This window comes from Squalius cephalus (genome assembly GCF_949319135.1).
Source record: "Squalius cephalus genome assembly, chromosome: 12".
Classification (NCBI taxonomy): domain Eukaryota; kingdom Metazoa; phylum Chordata; class Actinopteri; order Cypriniformes; family Leuciscidae; genus Squalius; species Squalius cephalus.
Genome location: NC_137133.1, coordinates 5,648,444 through 5,668,563, shown reverse-complemented (window position 1 = coordinate 5,668,563; position 20,120 = coordinate 5,648,444). Strand labels below are relative to the sequence as shown.

Genomic DNA, 20,120 nt, shown 5'->3' with positions numbered 1-20,120 from the left:
AGCTGTAACAGGAGCATAACTGTTATCACAAGGAATCCAGCAGGTTAATGGGATTTGCTTACTGTGCCTGTAACAGGATATGCCAATAACTGTCTTTGCTCGCAGACTCAAGGGGAGAGAAAAAAGAAAGCAAGTGTCCGACCCCAGGTTGTGATGGCACGGGCCATGTCACGGGGCTGTATCCACACCATCGAAGCTTGTCCGGCTGCCCCCACAAAGACCGCGTGCCACCAGAAAGTAAGCCGAATTCAGATGGCCGTTTGCACTTGATAAATGTCCCCATACGTGTTTGCTACGTGCTGTCTGTGCTGTGGGCATGTTTTACCTCTCTTTTCTAGCATTTCTGTAATGCATACGAGTGCATTTCCTCCTCCACCCAAAGCGGTGGCGCTCTTTCTCATACAAACAACCTTTGCTTTTCTGAATGTGCCGATTGGTGATTGTGTAATTTTAGCCTGTTTTCTCAATATGGCTGCACTGATCTCTTGGACGCAAAGCATATTTTTCATCCCTACCTTTAGTCACACCTCTAATTGGATGAGGATCATGTCACAGTCAGTTTGCTGCAGGCCCAGAGACGTAGAGCTGCAGGATGTGTCATAGACAACCTAATGGCTAGACTCATTCAGTTCACCAAAAATAAATCCGCTGTTATTGAAGAGAGATTTATTTTTCCTCCAATGCCAATGCTTTCACACAACGTGCATGCCATTAACACATTGCATGCCTAGAATCTTCTTTCACCATATGGTGATTAACTTTATGATTAACTGATATCAGCTGGAACGTTTCTTAGGAGCATGTGCATGCTGTTGTCACTGAGCCCGTTCAGCTTAATGGAACACAAGGCTTTCATACTCACTCTGGATCCTCCTAACCTTCTCTCGCCCTCTCCTCTCTGTTTGTCCAAGTTCTTGCTATGTATGAGAATGTTCTAAAGTGCCCCACGCCTGGCTGCTCGGGACGCGGCCATGTAAATAGCAACAGGAACTCCCACCGCAGGTGAGTGGCTGGAAGGGACGTGGAGAGAAGAAACTGGCGGCACTGTGGGGACTGATGTTCCAGTCTTTTTACACATTTTATACAGGGATATAGATGGAGCCTTGCTTTCAGGAAGGAGAAGAGGGACTGACTTGTTTGTGTTGTGCTGAGCTTGACTAGATGATAGAAACACATAGCTCCAGGCTCAAATATTTTATTTGCACATTGGCATTTTGACATGCAGACTGGAGATTCAGGATTAAAATTCCCATCTGGAAGGAGGGACATGGTGAACCTACAAAAAAGCCTCTACAATTAATAAAATAAGCTAATATATCATATTTATTTAATTATATTTAACTGACACTGTACATAATTCTAATATACAATTATGTATGTATAAGAAGCTGTTTGTTACACATTTATGCTCTCTTCATTTGTAAGTCGCTTTGGATAAAAGCGTTTGCTAAATGATTAAATGTAAATTTGAATGCTTCTAAAAATTTATAAAATAAATAATTTATTGATATATATATACTGTATATAATTCTAATCTAGAAATTTTATATATAATTGAATATATCATATTTTTTTGTTTTGTTATAAAACTGTAATATTTTTACAATTACAAGATGAAACGGAGAATTTGGCCTTTCCAAATCTGAATTTTCTTAAGAATGAGAGCTCCACACATACAGTACAACACTTATGCAGTTAAGATGTGCCTCCATGTGCACATGGTGTACATTCAGACAGATGCAGTCTCCACCCGAAGTCGCTGCAGGCCATGTTATATGGAACAGCTCCTATGGGACACACACACACACACACATACACATTATTAGAAGGGTTGAACTGAAGAAAACAAAATGTATAATAGGGGAATATAACAACCTTGTACATTATATATGGTTTGTCTACACATTCCTCATTGCATGGTTGTCATGGCAACTCAGCATAGTGACAGTCGTCCTTCTATCTGTCAGTCACCACTCACTCACTTTTTTTCCCCCTTAAAATTCCATTCCTGTAAATGCACAAGTACCCTGTGCTTATAAGCTTTATGTGTTTCTGAAATTGCAGAGCGTGTGTTTTTTTTTTGTCTCATTTGTTTATTTTTTATATTTTGAGAGTGACTGAATGGTTTCCGTATTACCCGAAGACAATAAGAAAATTGCAGACGATAAGAAGACAGTTTCCAACCATACAAAGGATTACAGAGAGAGAGAGATGACAGAAAAGTGTGGGAAAAAACAAACGGAGAGGGAGATAGAGAGTAATGAGAGGAAGAAACAACAAGGGAGAAGGAGTGCGAGTGAGAAAGGAGAAAAAAGGAGAGCAAGGGAGCGTAGCTGGATGTTCTGAAGCTCAGTTTGCTGTAGTGTGTATCTCTGAAATGACTGCGGTATCTCGCTGTGAGGAGCTTTCTGAAGCCAGCCAGCCAGAAATGCCCAGCAGATATCTGCAAAGCTTTGCCTTCATACTATAGAACTAGGCCACATGAAATGCATAATTCATACATAAATATCCCCATGTACCCCACACACGCATACCAGGATTTTGCAAACACGTTGGAAGTCTGTATTCAGAGAATGTCATAAAAAGCGGACTATTCTCTCTGACAGACTCGTCTCCATATGCTGGTATTATACATTCCCTCATATCTCACTTTGTTCTTCAACTTCTGCTATCTGCTAGGGCATGTGTGTGCGTTTGAGAGTGTGTGCACGTGTGTGTGTGTGTGTGTGTGTGTGGTGTTTGTGTGTGTGTGTATGTGTGTGTGTGCCCTTACATGCTGCTCTTAACGTAATGTTAACACTACATAAATTGCTCTGCTGCTGTTGCAGTCTCTCGGGATGTCCCATAGCCGCCGCCGAGAAGATGGCAAAGGTTCAGGAGAAACATCTCCCCTGCGACAGCTCCAAGTCCAACCAGGCATCAGACCGAGTCTTGAGGTACTGCGTGACCCTCCGTGACATATGTTTAATAAAGATATAATGCAATAAGTCTGGCTTTGACTTGTTGTTGGAATGGTACATTAAATCAATTCACATTTAACTGTATTTGTAGTAGAGCAAAATTGTTCCAGTGCAGCTTTAAAAACAATATTATTTATTTATTTATTTATTTATTTATTTATTTATTTATTCTTATCCTCTTCCTTTGAAAATGATTTAAAATCTATCTATCTATCTATCTATCTATTTATCTATCTATCTATCTATCTATCTATCTATTGATTGATCTATCGATCTATCTATCCTCTTCCTTTGAAAATGAATGAAAATCTATCTATCTATCTATCTATCTATCTATCTATCTATTGATTGATCTATCGATCTATCTATCCTCTTCCTTTGAAAATGAATGAATATCTATCTATCTATCTATCTATCTATCTATCTATCTATCTATCTATCTATCTATCTATCTATCCTCTTCCTTTGAAAATGAATGAAAATCTATCTATCTATCTATCTATTGATTGATCTATCGATCTATCTATCCTCTTCCTTTGAAAATGAATGAATATCTATCTATCTATCTATCTATCTATCTATCTATCTATCTATCTATCTATCTATCTATCTATCTATCTATCTATCTATCCATTTTTAAATCCTAAAAGTAATTTGAAGAATTAAAAATAAAAAAATTGGGAAAACCAAATGGGGGAACAATCCATTTAAGATGAATCTGTTAATACAATGTTAATACAATCAATACAAAACAGGTTGCAAGCAGTAATTCATGTTGACTTTAAGTACAATATGTCGAGGCCTCTGATACCCAACGTTGATTCCCTGTCTTTTTACTTGCTTCAGGCCCATGTGCTTCGTGAAACAGCTGGAGATCCCACAGTATGGGTACAAAAATAACGTCCCAACCAGCACTCCACGATCCAACCTGGCCAAGGAGCTGGAGAAGTACTCCAAGGCCAGCTTCGACTACAGCAGCAGTTATGACAACCAACCTCATGCATACGGCAAGAGGTCCCTCACCCCAAAGAGCCATGGGCGGGACACTTCACCCAAAGGATATGATGGCAAGCCCGTCTTTATTCTTTCCTCTGTCATTGAAGTTGGCAAGGTAGCAAGAGTCAGAATTGATAAACTCTAGGGGATCAGATTGAAATAAGATTAGAGTTAGTTGTGTACTGCCTGACATCCTTGTGGTATTTTCCATTAAAAAGATTACTTTCTGTATTCTATTTTGAAGTAAAGGCCTTCTCTTAATAAACGCATTAGTTTGGATTTTTTACATGCATTCGTCGAGTTCAGGGCTCCTTTATTGGAAATCCTACTTTACTTATTGGCTTCTGAAATGATTAATAACCTAGGTACACAAACCCAGTGAGGAGATTTCCCATTTGCATGCAGATCCTTTAATAGAATTATGGCTGGATGGATATTTTTGATCACCAAATGCATGTCTGTGAAGAATGTAAAAAATATATAGATATGTAAATATCATTTTTCATGATATTCTATATATGCATACTGTATTAATGCATATTGATGGCGGTTATGTAACCTTTTTGCATGATGCCTAATGTCTGGGTGTATGTTTTTCAGTTTCAGTTTCAGTTGGTTCAAGTTTTTTTTTTTTTTTTTGGTTTTGTTTTGTTTTGTTTGGTAATGTTCAGCGTCGTAGCTCTCAACTGCAGCCCTGGTCTTGATAAATGAGTGCACTTACATTTGTGAAGGAATCAAATTAACTGGAACGATTTTGTTCAAAATGGTAGCACTTGATTTCACGCCCAAGCCAGAAATCGTAGAGATTTCCTGTCAACAGAATTCGGCTGGATATTTTGGTACGGTTTCATTAGCTGTGCTTAAAATAACTCATTTTCATTATAACTCATGGTTATTACATCAGGACAGTCTTGATTGCCCATAAGGAGCATTACAGCATGCCCTGCAGTGATAATATAGACAATGTTATTGAAATCAGAACACATACCACATCTCTGAAATTAAAGAGCATTCTTGCAAGTGATGTTACTTGCCTGCATGCTTTAATCGTAGAAATTCTGTTTTTGATAAATGAGACAAATGAAGAAAATTAAACCTTGGGAAAAAAATAAATAATGAGAATAACATTCAATTAATGTTAGGAATTAACGGCACTTCATTTAGACTCAGTTGGCAACATCAATTAGTTACACCCAGTTTAGTTGTAATGGCAGCATTGCTATTTGTCTCAATGCAAAATGAGATGAAGAATAAGATCGAATGGGAGAGTAGTATACATCATGAATAAGTGATTATAACTGCATTTTAGCAGCTGATTTGTCAGCTTCCAGTATTCGAGGATACTCAGTTTCTTAATCGGTAACTGATTTTTTTTCTCAGATATTTTGTCTGGATGCAGACCAGAGTTTGTCTATGAATGTGGATTTATCTAAAAAAGAAATGCTGTTTAAATGCTTTCCGTGCAGGTCTTAGATTTCATGTTAACAATGTGTAGCCCTCTGCATGAAACCTAGATACACTGTCAAACCATTTCTCCTCCTCTCCTCTCTCTCTCTCTCTCCCTCTCCCTCTCTCTCACACTCACTCACTCGCACTCAATTTCTCACAGCATTCATCATGAAACATCAGCTCATCTAATAAGCCTGTGTGTGTGTGAGAGTGTGTGTGTGTGTGTGTGTGTGTGTGTCATGTCTTTCTGACATCGTTTTGTCTGTCTATCTATCTATCTATCTATCTATCTATCTATCTATCTATCTATCTATCTATCTATCTATCTATCTATCTATCTATCTCATTCTAGTATTCCATCTCTCTCTCTCTCTCTCTCTCTCTCTCTCTCTCTCTCTCTCTCTCTCTCTCTCTCTCTCTCATTCTGTCTGTCTATCTGTCTATTGCTCCATCCATCCATCCATCCATTCATCCATCCATCCATCAATCCATCCAAGTGCAAGCAGCCCGTCTGACCTGGTATATGTGTGTGTGTGTGTGTGCAGCCAAGCGCTACTGTAAGACCTCCAGCCCGGCCAGCAGCACCACGAGCAGCTACGCTCCCAGCAGCAGCAGCAGTCTGAGCTGTGGAGGAGGGGGAGGAGGAGGAGGAGGGGGAGGAGGAAGCAGCGCCAGCAGCACCTGCAGCAAGAGCAGCTTCGACTACACACACGACATGGAAGCCGCCCACATGGCTGCCACCGCCATCCTCAACCTGTCCACGCGCTGCAGAGAGATGCCCCAGAGCCTCACTGGGAAAGGCCCGGAGCTCCTGGCACAGGTGAGGGTCGACAACTTTTTCCTGCCAGTTCCTCTCTCTCATGCTCACCCACTTGTACTGCTAATATATTTTTCTTTCTCTCACTGAGGATTTCTTAGTTTCTCTGCACTGCCTTCCTGTATGACTGTGCTTTGTGCCGGTAAAGCCAGGTAGTGCGGCGAAATGAGGGCATGCCCATTTAGAGTCATTCTGGGCAAACCCCCTGGTCCTCTCGTCCGAGCTACCGAGCTCATTTGCACAGGGTGTGATTTAATACATTGAGTGACAGCGGCACCTCTGTAAGCTCCTGCGGGTCCTCTCTGCTACAGTCAGGGTCATCATATGAGCCTAATGGTCTGAGCGAGCCATGATTGCTTTAGTGACGCATCGATTTCAGACATAATCTGTATGGGGATAAAGAGAGCAAGGGGATGGAGAGGACCAGAGGAAGCTGGCAGCTGCAGGAACGCTGGAGTAGTGGTGCCCATACCCTTTCTCACAGAGGCAAGTAGAAGTAATGTCGATTTCAGCTGTGGTCCAGGCCAAGCCAGCTCTCCCAGCATCCCTCTGGGTACATAGGAAAGACAATGACCTCTCTTTAAGGACAGTGAGGCAGCAGGCTGAAAATGAAAGAGAGAGAGAGAAAGAGGGACAGAGGTAGTGAGCTGCAGGGCTCTATATATTCACTAATAAGCAGCTGTACGTGGAGATGTAGGGCAGCGCAAAGAAGATGCTCGCACTCTCTTCTTTCATATCTTTTTTCCTCCAATCCTTTCCCACACTGTAAAAAATGGTGGTTGTAGAATTTATAAAAAATGAAGAAAAATGAAGGCTACTGTTTTAATGGGTTTTTTAATTTTTTTTTAGTTGAATTCATCTACTTTAAAATTGTCATTGAAAATCTAGAAAGACTATTTTTAACGTCATTTCATCCTGTTTTCAATGAGTAATGTACTGTACAATACCATATAATAGTTTGAGGTCGGTGAGACATATCAATGTTTTTAAAAGAAGTCTCTAATACTCACATGCATTTAAATGATCAAAAATAAAGTAAAACAGTAATATTGAGAAATATCATTTCAATTTAAAATAGTTTTTTTTTTAATTAGTTTAATATTTTTTTAAACAAAATTTTCCGTCTCCAGTGTCACATTAGCCTTCAAAAGTCATTCTAAATGATGATTTGCTGTTCAAGAAACATTTTTTATCAATGTTGAAAACAGTTGTGCTTCTTAATATTGTTGTGGAAATATTTTTTTTAAGGATTCTTTGATGAATATAAAGTTTTAAAAAGGACATAGTTTATTATTTAAATAAAAAAATTTTATAACATGATAAATATCTTTGTCACTTTTGATCAATTGAATGTATCCTTGCTGAATAAAAGTATTAATTTAGTGTACATACCGAACAAAGTATTTGTTGTCCAGAATATGCCACATACGGACCTTTGTGCAGTACTTTATACTTGACAAGGGTAGCTAACAACTAACTAATCATTTTAAGGAGAGGTACAAACACAGCTTTACATCAACACAAAATCCGCTACAACAGTGTAAATAAAACTGGCAAATGGTCAAACAATGCAACCATATTAATTATTCATCCCCAATGCAGGGAAGGGGAAAGAAGCGAGAAACTTGTGCATATTTAAACACACAAAAAAAGCTACATTTGTTGGTTCAACTAGGTATATTATAACAGAAAATCACCTTCGAGATCCTTTGCTTGTGTTCCTGTAAGTTGTTTAACAACTGTTTAAAGTCGGCATAAAACATTCGTCTTTTCTTCCCTATTGTGATGTATATCTGAGTGAAATGGCTTCTCGAACGAGAAAAACAATGATGTTTACTAATAAATAATTTCTGATTTTTATGATTTCATAAGTAGACTAAAAACAATAAATAAAAAAATACAATTTATAAATAATGTTTATTTTTACAAATAGTAATTAAAATATTAATAATAAATAAAATAATGCATTTTTTACTTGATGAAAGAATCGATTTAACAGTGCGTATAAACCATGTACCCATCCTCATCTGTCATTCTTCCCTTCCATATCTTACTCTGCTTCTTTCTCATCCTTTTACCTCTTAATTATTCCCTTTGCTCTTTATTCTCTTATCAATCCTCCTCCTCCCTCTTCTCTTTTTCATGGCAGAGCCCTGATGACAGAGATGGGGATGAGAACGGAACCCTGGATCTGAGCCGGGCTGGAGGGATGGGGGAGGGCAGTGGGGGTACAGTGCTGACCCCCCTGCAGCCCATGTCGCCCCAGCGGCAGGCCTTGCTCAACAGCCACTGCTATCAGATGAGCACAGCGGAGTGCTGGGACCTGCCTGTGGACTACACCAAGATCAAACGCCTGGACGAGGACCACAAGGAGGTACTGCCCCCCCGACAGCCCTCGAGTCTGGCTGGAGACGGACCGCAGCTCGCGCTTTACATAGTGAATTTAGATCATTGTCAGCAGAACTTTGTTGCCCACTGTCTTTGTTGCACTGTAGAATGTGATCAGTATTTAAAGCTACACTGTGCAATTTTTTAAGTTGATTCTTAGCAAAAAACACTTTGTTCTTTCAAAATGATATGTGCTCATTAATGTGTAATTACTTCTACCAACTAATCAAGTATTCTCGTAAGCGTAGAATCTGCCATTTAGAATACATAAGAGCGAGTCGCTCGAGTGGCGGCAGCCATGTTGCGTCTCCATCTTGAAAATACATTAGCCAAAGAGGGACATACCTGGAAATTCAAGCTTCGCCTTTCGCGTTTTGACACTAAGTGGCACCGTGACGAATGCGAGGGGGAGATTACTCGCGACTGCCGGCAGATTTGAAATAATACGGCCACCGTATGAGTTAAAACGCCCTCGGAACGGGAGGGGCTAGAAAGTAATATTCAGTTGGTAGTCATAAACAATTTCACCGCTAGATGGGAGAAAATCCTACACAGTGTAGCTTTAAATAGATCAGTATATGAGAGTTTGGGAGTAGCAATTACCAATTTGTATATTAATTAGAAGATAATCCAAATGTGAATAAATAACTAGAAGTTATTTTTGTGATTAATTGTGTAACATAGTGTAAATACTATGGAACTAACTAAACATTATTGTGTGTTTGCGCATCCCGACACAGCAACGTTGACTTAACCAATGGCGTAAGCTTAGGGTGGAGCTACAGTCTCTGTTTCTCTAACCAATTCAGGAAACCTGTTTGAAAGCAATCATTATTTGTGAAGTTCTGTTAGTGATGATTCTAGTAGCAAAAGTAAGAAATTACACACTTCACATTTAAAAAAGAAACTTTCTAAATGTCAGTCATATTTTTATCGTGAAAGTTTAATACAATATTGTTGCAACAACTAATATTACAATTACTATAAAACTATGACTTCAAATTCTTAAGAGACTTTTCTTTGGTTGTTCACATCTTTTTTCACCAGGCATTTGCTTTTTGTTAGCAACTAACTTGCTTGGTATGGGATTTTTGGGATTTTTCACCCAAAAATGAAAATCATCCCATAATTTACTCACCCTCAAGCCATCCTAGGTGTATATGACTTTCTTCTTTCAGCCGAACACAATCAGAGTTATATTAAAGTAATATCCAGGCTTTTCCCAGCTTTGTAATGGCATTGAATTGTGCCCGCGTTTTTGAAGCTCCAAAAAGTGCATCCATCCATCATGACAGTAATCCATACGACCCCAGGGGGTCAATAAATGCCTTCTGGAGCGACGCAATGGGCTTTTGTAAGAAAAATATCCATATCTAAAACTTCATTAGCTATAATCACTGGCTTCCGTGAATGTCCGTGCTCATGATCACGAGAGAGTCGGAAGAGTGACCTCTGACCCGACGTATGATGTAGGACGTAGCTCCTCTTTTATTAAAATCCTCTTACATTTTTATTTAAAATTTCTCATTTTAGAATTCTAATTCGTGACCTGTGTTTTGTTTTGCTCTATCCTCTGTGCTTCTGCGTTCTTCATTTCTCACCGCAGCTTACGCTACGTCATACGTCGGGTCAGAGGTCACCCTTCCACTGGAATTCCTCTCTCGTGAATGCGCATACGCACGTTGCCGGAAGCCAGTGATTATAGTTTATAAAGTTTTAAATATGTTAAAAGTAATAATATTTTAAAAATATTTTCTCACAAAAACCCTTTGCGTCGCTCCGCATTTATTAACCCACTGGAGTCGTATGGATTATTTTTATGATGGATGGATGTACTTTTCACCATCAAAGATTCAGGAACAATTCAATAGCATTACAAAGCTGGGAAGAGCCTGGATATTGTTTAATATAACTCTGATTGTGTTCGGCTGAAAGAAGAAAGTCATATACACCTAGGATGGCTTGAGGGTGAGTAAATTATGGGATAATTTTCATTTTTGGGTGAACTATTCCTTTAAGAAAGCTGTATTTACTCCTAGTGTAGTGATTTGAAGGACGGTAGGACTGTAAGGACATCTAGTGTACAGTACTGGAACTGCATGCCTTGAAATAGGAATTGGAATTATTTTTATTTTAAAAGGGATTTGATGTTTTTGCTAAATTGTTGGGGAAATTTAATTCATGTAAATTTGGCTTTTTTTGTGTAATTTTTTTTTTTGTGTGTAAAATCGTATATATTGTGAAATTACTATCAGGCCACTGTATTATTCTTCCTTCTTATTCTGCATCATAACATGCATTGAAATCTCTCTTCCTCATTTTCAGGATGACCTGGACCCCTTTCAGGATCTATTAGAAGAGCAGCAGTATTCAGGAGACGTGTCCCTCCCCAGCCCCAAACACAAATTTGCTCCCTGCAAGGAGAGCAAGAAGGAGCTCCTCACGTAAGCATAACATCTGCACTGGATAAGGACTATTCCCTGTTGTTTACATGCGATGCTGTAGCATGATTTTTTTAATATAATATTTAGTGTACACTACCAACGTTTTTTAAATAATTTTATACTTTCAATCAGCTAGGATGAATCAAATGCGTGAAAACTAAACTAAAGATTTCGATTTTAAATTAATGCTGAAAAACTTTCTCCACAAAACTATTGAGCAGCACAACTGTTTTCAACATTGATAATAATACAAAATGTTTCTTAAAGCACCAAATAAGCATATTAGAAGGATTTCTGAAGGATCATGTGACACACATTACATTACATTACATACATTACATTTAAAAACATATTTAGAAAGAAAACTTCACAATATTACTTCACAATTTTACTGTATTTTTGATCAAATAAATGCAGCCTTGGTGAGCATAAAAGGCTTATTTAATAAAAAAATAATAATAAAAAAAATCTTTTAAACTGTAGTGTCTACAACCTAAAACAACTGGTGCCATCATGACTAATATACATGATATATATATATACTATTCGCAGTCGGTGATGATAATTTATTCAAGATCAAGTTGGTAGTGTTCAACTGGTCATGTGACCTCAGCATTCATGTAAAATAAAACAGTTTTTATTAGGCTACTAATTCATTTGTTTGATATTTTTTTTTACATATTTTTATTTATTTGAATGTAAATCTTTTTGATGATAAATATGACCCTGAGTGCATGTTAGTAGCAGCTGTGCAAGTATACCATGTCTCATACCATATCCTCTCTCAAGGCTATCAAGCTGCCAACTGGCTGACAAGGGCATGCGTGGTATGATGACATCTAACTCCCAGGATCTGAAGTAAGCCCTCACGCTCTCATGTTTACACGCCACCTCAGTTGACCTTCAAAAATGAGGTCTATCTGAGGTTACACTAATCTTTTTCATGTTTTCATTGCTTGCAGGTGTCCTACTCCTGGCTGTGATGGCTCTGGGCATATCACAGGCAACTATGCCTCACATAGAAGGTGAAGACTCGCATATATGCACATTAAAAATTGATTTGACCGCCAGTTGATTAAAAAAAGTTTTTCTTGCTCTGAAGTCTGTCAGGTTGTCCCCGGGCAAAGAAGAGTGGTATTAAAATAATGCACAGTAAGGAGGACAAGGATGACCAGGAGCCAATCAGGTGCATTTTCTTTAAATTCCCTCATCTGTCCAAAGTAACGTGAAGTTGAATGTTACTTGCAGTAATTTACAGTTGTAAAGTTGAAATCGACCAATTGTACTGCAGTAGGAACTTCACTACGTGTGTCTGTGTGTGCATGGCTACTCGCTCTTGCTTGTGTGTGTGTGAACTCATCCCTGCTGTGCCCAATGTCTGTAGGTGTCCTGTGCCAGGCTGTGATGGCCAGGGTCATGTGACTGGGAAGTATGCATCCCACCGCAGTGCATCCGGCTGCCCGCTGGCCGCCAAGCGTCAGAAAGACGGTTATGTGAACGGAGCGCCTTTCTCCTGGAAGTCTGGCAAGACAGACGGCATGACCTGCCCCACCCCAGGCTGCGATGGCTCTGGCCACGTCAGCGGCAGCTTCCTCACCCACCGGAGGTACACCAGTGTGGGATTGTTTCTCAACAAGGCCATCATATAGCAAGAAATAATTTCATTAATCAGTGTTTTTGCATTGTTTTTCAATAAAAATATCTAAACTTCCTTAACTTCGTTAACTATTCAAATTGCTTTCGATAACTGAAATAAAGCTGAAATAAAATAAAATATAAATATTAGATTAGAAAACATTAGAAATGTTGGTTTCGCAACTAACTAAAATAAATAAGATAAATTTGAAGTGCTAAAATGAGTAAATTGAAAACTTAAATTAAAATAAATTAAATCTAAATAGATTTTTTTAACTAATAAAAATGACAAACAAAATTAAAAAAAACATTTTAATTTGAAAACTTAAAATTAAAAATGGAAATATGAAAAATGAAAGCTAATTAAAAATATTACTTTAATAGTATATAAATAGTACTAAAATAACAATGGATATTAAGACAATAATGTTTGAATCCATTTGAATTTTTTGAAATGTGTTTTTTCTAATTCCATATTGACATTCTTTTTCTTATTTTTATTATAAATAATAAAAAAGTTTTTTAAGTTTAAGGGATTTTGTATGTTTATGCTTAAAACAAGAAAAAAAAATTGCCAGTGGTTTAAGAAAAATGCTGTTAATTTAAGATATATTTACTAAAAACAAATTAATTTCATAATTATCATATAATAATTTGTATAAGTAAATGTATCTTGTTTATCTCATTTTAAAAATTGCTAGTGGTTTAAGACAAATACAGTTAATTTAAGATATATTCACTAAAAACATATCAATTTCATATTATCATACAATAATTTGCATAAGTAAATTTATCTCGTTTTAAAAGACAAGACAAAGATGTTGCAGTAAATGTATGTGAATCAGTTAATGTTTTTCTTAGCCTTGGAAAACAATGTAACATTTGTTCATCATAGTGTTTAATCTTTCTTATGTTTTATTTGTCTGTCTGTAGTCTGTCTGGCTGTCCTCGTGCCACATCTGCTATGAAGAAAGCTAGGATGACAGGGGTTGAAATGCTCACAATCAAGCAGAGAGCAAGTAAAGGTACATCATTTTTCTTTTATTATATAATTAACAATGGAATTAAATTAATTTTACTCGCCATCAATGGCATTTTTCACAGTGAATGTCTCCATGTCTCCATGTTCCCTTCCAGGCATAGAAAATGATGAAGAGATAAAACAACTGGATGAGGAAATCAAAGACCTGAACGAATCAAACAATCAAGTAGAGTCAGACATGATCAAATTAAGAACTCAAGTAAGAACATTTGCCATCTCTCAAAACGGGCATTGGCCATGTGTTCAGTCACAGAGATGCCTTTGTCTCTCTCTCTCTCCTGCCAGATCACCACCATGGAGACTAACCTGAAGTCCATCGAGGAGGAAAACAAGGTTATAGAGCAGCAGAATGACTCGCTGCTGCATGAGCTCGCCAACCTCAGCCAGTCCCTCATCAACAGTCTCGCTAACATCCAGCTCCCTCATATGGTAAGAGCCAACGGACATGTGTCCTCAACTAGGGGTAAGAAAATATCAGTGATCAAGGGACTACAAAGTCAGGATTCAAATGTTTGAAGGAAGTCCTGTGAATCTGAATAAATTCAAATGAGTTATTAAAGTTTGTTCATGTATGACCTACAATAAATGTTATATCTGCATAGAATAGTCTTTTAGATCATATAGACTGCCTCTTGTTGAAAGCCAGGGCCTGAGTCTGCATTTCAGACGCTACCAGTAGGGATGAAATTCCGGTTTCTATTGTTTCTCCCATCTGCTTCTTTATGTCTGTTGTTGAGTTCCTCGCAGTTCCATATGCTTCTGTGCTGAGGTCACTCCCCTTTACTGACCATTGTAGAAAAACAACCTCCACTCCAACGACTGCTTTTCAGTTGAGTAACAACATGGCCGCTGTGGATCAGATGGTCCAACATGATGGAATCACAGAGCCTTCATATACGCATTGAGACGGGGCGCGATTGGAAAAGCCTTGTTCAAATGTGGCAGCCATGTTAGTAAACAACTGAAACATGTCTTCTTGAATATGGCTCCTGAATTCTCCACCCCCACTGTTGATGGATGCTATTTAGAGTGCGCACGAGGGGTCCTCAAGCTGCACAAACATCAGACGACTGTTGCCTATTCATGTGTCATGCCGCTCAACCACTTGCACTGCAAAAAATAATGTTCTTCCCAAGCATTTTTGTCTTTTCTAGTACAAATATCGAAACTTTCTTAAATCAAGCTACATTTACTTGAGAAGCAAAATGACTTTATTGAAGTGACACCTTGCAAAATGAAGGTATCAAGGGACAGATTTACGAAACGGGGCGAGTTAGCGTGAGAGCGCAATTCCAAAAGAGTGCCGACGGGAGTGGAAAGTTCTGCGCACGATCTACTGATGACACGCAAATTAAAGAACGCAGACGCAACCTGATCATTTCCATAATGACCAACGCAATACCAAATAATGGCTCAAATACCAGTAAATTGACTAGCACAAACCTTAGTAAATCACCTTGCATGATTCATTTAAATACTCTCCACCCATAAATTTTGCATCTGAGAAGGAAACTCCTACAAATGTATATGTAATAAGGTCAGCCGCAAAAATAACCCTGTCCACGCCTTTTCAGCTCTCATTTTTACTGCGTGTCTTTAGTAAATCCTGACAGTAGTTTTTACGCCAAAAGAGTAATAAAAAACAATCTGCCAATGGGGTCTTGTTTCCCCTTTGAATTAAAGGCTTAGTTCATGTCATCATGTCAGTTACTCACCCTCATGTCATTCCAAACCCGTAAGACTTCAAAACACAAATGAAGATCTTTTAAATGAAATCTGAGAGATTTCTGTCCCTCCATTGACAGCTACGCAACTACCACTTTGTCGCTTCTAAAAGTTCATAAAGAGATCGTAAAACTAATTCATATGAATTTAGTTATACATTTCTGAAAAGAGACACGCTAGGCTTTTATTCACATAAACATTGATCAGCGAACATGAACAGAAGCTCAACCGTACGTGCTTAACATAGAAGCTCAAATGAATGAACCTCGTTGGTTCTTGCAAGTCAAGCGAACATGCTTGAGCTTCTGTTTATCATAACTGATGTGTGCGTTGATGATGTAAGAAAATTTGGACTTAACCACTCAATTCATATGGTTACTATTACGTTCTCTTTATATCATTTTTAAAAGCATATAAGTGGTAGTTTCATGGACTTTCAGTGGAGGGACAGAAATCTCTCAGATTTCAGGATTAAAATATCTTCATTTGTGTTTCGAAGATGCATGAAAGTCTTGCGGGTTTGGAACAACATATGGATGAGTAAATGATGACAGACAATATTTATTTTTGGGTGAACTATGAACTAAGTTTGTTTTTCTCACCCCATTGGCAGCTATTTTGTCTTATTTTATGCTTAAATTCACTTTTTTTTTTTTTTTTTTTTAAACATTTAGCTTCTTAAGTAAATGTGTTTTTAGATATCTGTACTGGAAAACAAGACAAAAAAAGCTGAGGAATAGCAAATGTTTTGCGGTGTGGTGTTCTGTACTTCCACATGTAAAGTCGAGTATGTCAGTTTTATTGAGACCACTGACCTCTGGCTTTCAGCCAGGCTAATAGTCTTTTCTCTACACCTCTCCCTTCTGTAGAAACCGATGCCACTGAAAGAGGCCCCTGTTAAAAATTACTGCTGTTTACAGATGCCCCACAGAGTAAGAGATTCATTTTCCATAGTCTAACTTTATCCTTCTCCTCACTATCATTTTTCCTCCCCCTAGTCCTCCCCCTTTTGTAGCACACACTACGACGTGTATGCATCATGAAGTGTATCAGTGCCACACATATTGACCACTTCAGGGTATAGCGATAAGAAAGCTGGGGTTGCAATATGAGCCATATTTATTTTTTGGTAGTAAACTCATGTAAAACACATTATTTTATCAGGCACAGTGATGCTCATCGATATCTGTCTGCTACTCATGGCGATCTGTTTGATATCACTATAACTTACATACTCATGAGCATGAATCTCACACCAGTGCATGCATACATAATGTATGTGCATTAATTCTTTTGTTATCCATCAGATATATATTCTTTTAGAAACATTGCAGTAGCTCTACGTTTGATTTCGACCAACAAACAGTGACCGTTTTAATGTGACTGGTCAAGCCCTGCATTTCCAGAGATGCATTTTCTCGAAAACCCTAGCTGATATTTAGTTTTAAAGGCAGCGTTGTGGGTTCATTCCTCCCTAAAATATCCTCTTTTCCCTTCCCTTTCTGTCTTAATTGTGTGTTTGATTGAACATTCTATGATCGATTTTGTTTTCAACCTCCAATGATCCCGATCTGTTCCGCAGGAGCCGATGAACGAGCAAAACTTTGACACTTATGTGAGCACTTTGACAGATATGTATACTCACCAGGACCAGTACCAGAGTCCGGAGAACAAGGCCCTTTTGGAGAACATAAAGCAAGCGGTTCAAGGCATCCAAGTGTAGCTTTGCGATTGGCTATCGGCCGAGTCATGGGGTCACGCGATAAGAGCGTTAAGAATCGCTAAGAAACAAAAGAAACCCATTATGTAAAAAAGTATGGATAACTAGTATGATTTTTTTGCTGCTGTAATTTATTGTATTATTTGGCATTATTTATGATTCTGTTATGCTTTTGACAAACAAAAAAATACATAACTTATTTGTTGCCTTGCTTTAAGATGACGACTACCAATGGCAAATGTTTTGAGGAACATTCATGTTTTGTACATTTTTCATATGACCTGACATAATGTGATGTACTGTTTATAGCTGCTAATGTATGCACATTTTATAGTGTATATGTATTTATTAATTGTAAACAAAAACCATCCATTATTTTAAATCTAAAGAGGTGCAGAGGGGATACACTGAGGGAATGTAAGGGCAATCAGCTTCGATCTGAGCTTCTCTTTATGGAACTAATGGGAACTAATGTGCTGTGCAGGCTGTTCAATGGGTGTACAGTGGTACATTTTTGTGGTTCGATTTTGGGTACATTTTGTAACAATATTGAGAAACGTCTTTTGGTTTCGGAATCATATTTATAGTGGTCAGTGTGGGCACTCTAATGCAGTATGTGTATTGTTTCATTTTTTGCTTGTTTTAGTTTTTTTTTTTTTTTTTTTTTCGTTTTAATTCCCAAAATAGATGGAAAAATAGAAAAAAAAAAAGAAAAAAAAACTTGTGAAAGCAAACATCATGACACGGAAACTCACTGGTGTAAATCCCAAGAAATATTTCATAACTTCTCAAATATTTTCAAAGTCTGCTCTCTAAATGTAACGCCCGGCTGCTTGAGGCCAATAACCACAGAAAATTTCAAGGAGACAATCCAACATTAATGATTAATTTAATGAGCGTAAAATGTTAGTGGTAGTACGATAGAATATCAGCAATATATGACAACGAATCAATCATTTATTTAGATATGGGATGCAAAAGTTTGGGTATATGCAATTTCTTATTCTTACCATAGTAGAAAGCTGATGAATCTTTTTACTAAATGTAAAGTATTAAGTTTTATATAAATCTTTTAATACAGTCATGTTTTAGGGTTTAAACATGGATGATCAAGTCCAAAAGGATGAATGCATTATGATTTAACATTTCTCATGTTCGATTTTGCACAGGGACACCTTTGTTTCCATGTTTTGGTGTTTTTATTTGTTTCAGGAGACCAAGGAGGTGCCCAGACGTTTGAATTGTGGGAAGTTTTTTGGTTTTGTTCAGTTTTTTCTTTGAAGAAAGTAAATATGTGTGTGAATGTTAGTTTACCAGTGTGCTGGATATACAGGGTTAATGTCACCATCCATACGTCATTGTGTCATAGTAATGGAGCACTTGTCTTGTAGATTTTGTCCAAGCAATCATGTAGAGATTTCATCTGGTCACCAGTGCACAACAAATACGACTATATCAGCAATGCAAACAATTAATGAACTCCAATCAGTTGTACACAGTATTAAGAGAGGTCAGCTTGCCTTCTGTGGTTACCTGCGATTCACTTTCATTGATTCTTTTTTTTCTTTTTTTTTTTACGTTCATGAGAAATCAGCGGCACTTTAAGCTCTACGAATCAAGGAAATTGAAGCAGGATGCTTTTCATTTTTGATAACTAAACTATGAAGCGACGTGGCACGTGTCTAGATAACAGTGAGGGTCGTTTACTCGCTATAAGAGGGTTGTTCACTGACACGACCGGTTCATATTACTCCATCATATCTTAAGGACATGTACAGTTATAGTCTGGGAACCCCACGTTCATCTTCATTTAGTCAAAGCCCATTGAAAGCATCAAGCAAAGCCAGAAATAGGGATGATTTTAAAGTTATTTGTATTTATCGAGCATGAGTCAAAGCTGTCACAGTGATTTTTAGTGTGAAATGACTCTGGTTGATGCTGAACGTCTACGAAAATCTATTCTTTTCTATTAGTAAGACTAGCATTGTGTTTTCCGAGAGCTCATGCAAAAGGTGCTAGTCTTTCTTATTTATCATTCTGTAATATCCAGACATCTCCTCCCCAACAACAGCACATTTCTCTCTCCGAAAGCTTTGTGTATGCAGCTAATTTCCAAGATAGTAACGCTTTTAACACACTGATAGCAAAATACAATATCCTCTCATCCACTATCATAACTGATTTGACAGGAAAAGGGATTTTAAGCACAATTCCGCTGCTCATTTTCAGTTGGCACATATTGTACTATCTACTTCAAAAGGTTATCTGTGACTATTTAAATAGAAACTATCTATGGTGTCACATGCTTGAATGCAGAATACTTTTCTTATTAATAATTGTGAAATCATCAGGTTACAAGTTTCCATTTCAAATGGATTTTAATTAACCATTTTAAACCAGGATTTTTCTATTAAAAAATAAAGAAGCATAGCTTTCTTAATGTCTCTTGCTCTCTTCCTCTATCCAGCTCTTTAGCTATATCTTTTTCTCTCTTATTTTAATTTTCAACCACATGGCATGATTTCTGTTGGTATGATACTTTTTTTGCTCTAAGTGTTTAAGATCACAAGTTGCAGTGATATTTCATTTTGAAATTGTGAACTTTGTACAATTTTTATCATGCTGGTGTTGACATCTCTTACTCAATAAAAATTGTGTTGCCACATTACATGTCCCTTTTATTCAACATACCGGTATAAGTTTGTAATGACTTTTTTGAATTATGTTTAAATCATTACTTAGTTTGCATCAAGGAGGTCTAAAGAAACAATCCATTAGCATTAATCTCAGTGGAAGTTGCTCGACTTGCAGAATCAGATCCCCCAAAAGTAGGCTTGCTTACCACTGTGTAAATAAGCTATCATTAATAGTCACCGTGCCAGAGCTTAAGCAAAACGTATTTCTAGCATAACTTTTATACCTTTTTTTATTTATAAATAAATGA

The 20,120-nt window shown here is 37.6% G+C and overlaps 1 protein-coding gene across 6 annotated transcripts in view; it reads left to right on the top strand.

Annotated features, from left to right (window-relative positions):
- myt1la (myelin transcription factor 1-like, a) overlaps positions 1-19,840 on the top strand; it is a 58,816-nt gene extending 38,976 nt beyond the window's left edge. For 4 of the 6 annotated variants that reach the window (XM_079888286.1, XM_079888288.1, XM_079888287.1 and 1 more), the window contains 16 exons: positions 106-237; positions 912-1,002; positions 2,829-2,936; positions 3,807-4,027; positions 5,951-6,225; positions 8,372-8,596; positions 10,936-11,054; positions 11,844-11,912; positions 12,017-12,079; positions 12,157-12,240; positions 12,439-12,660; positions 13,623-13,714; positions 13,827-13,930; positions 14,017-14,160; positions 16,326-16,388; positions 17,039-19,840. In XM_079888286.1, the coding sequence (XP_079744412.1) occupies positions 106-237; positions 912-1,002; positions 2,829-2,936; positions 3,807-4,027; positions 5,951-6,225; positions 8,372-8,596; positions 10,936-11,054; positions 11,844-11,912; positions 12,017-12,079; positions 12,157-12,240; positions 12,439-12,660; positions 13,623-13,714; positions 13,827-13,930; positions 14,017-14,160; positions 16,326-16,388; positions 17,039-17,179 (2,153 nt within the window). In that variant the 3' untranslated portion in view covers positions 17,180-19,840. The remainder of the gene's footprint in view (positions 1-105; positions 238-911; positions 1,003-2,828; positions 2,937-3,806; positions 4,028-5,950; positions 6,226-8,371; positions 8,597-10,935; positions 11,055-11,843; positions 11,913-12,016; positions 12,080-12,156; positions 12,241-12,438; positions 12,661-13,622; positions 13,715-13,826; positions 13,931-14,016; positions 14,161-16,325; positions 16,389-17,038) is intronic. The other 2 variants (XM_079888290.1, XM_079888289.1) reach the window with 1 other exon arrangement.
- The last annotated feature ends 280 nt before the right edge of the window (positions 19,841-20,120 follow it).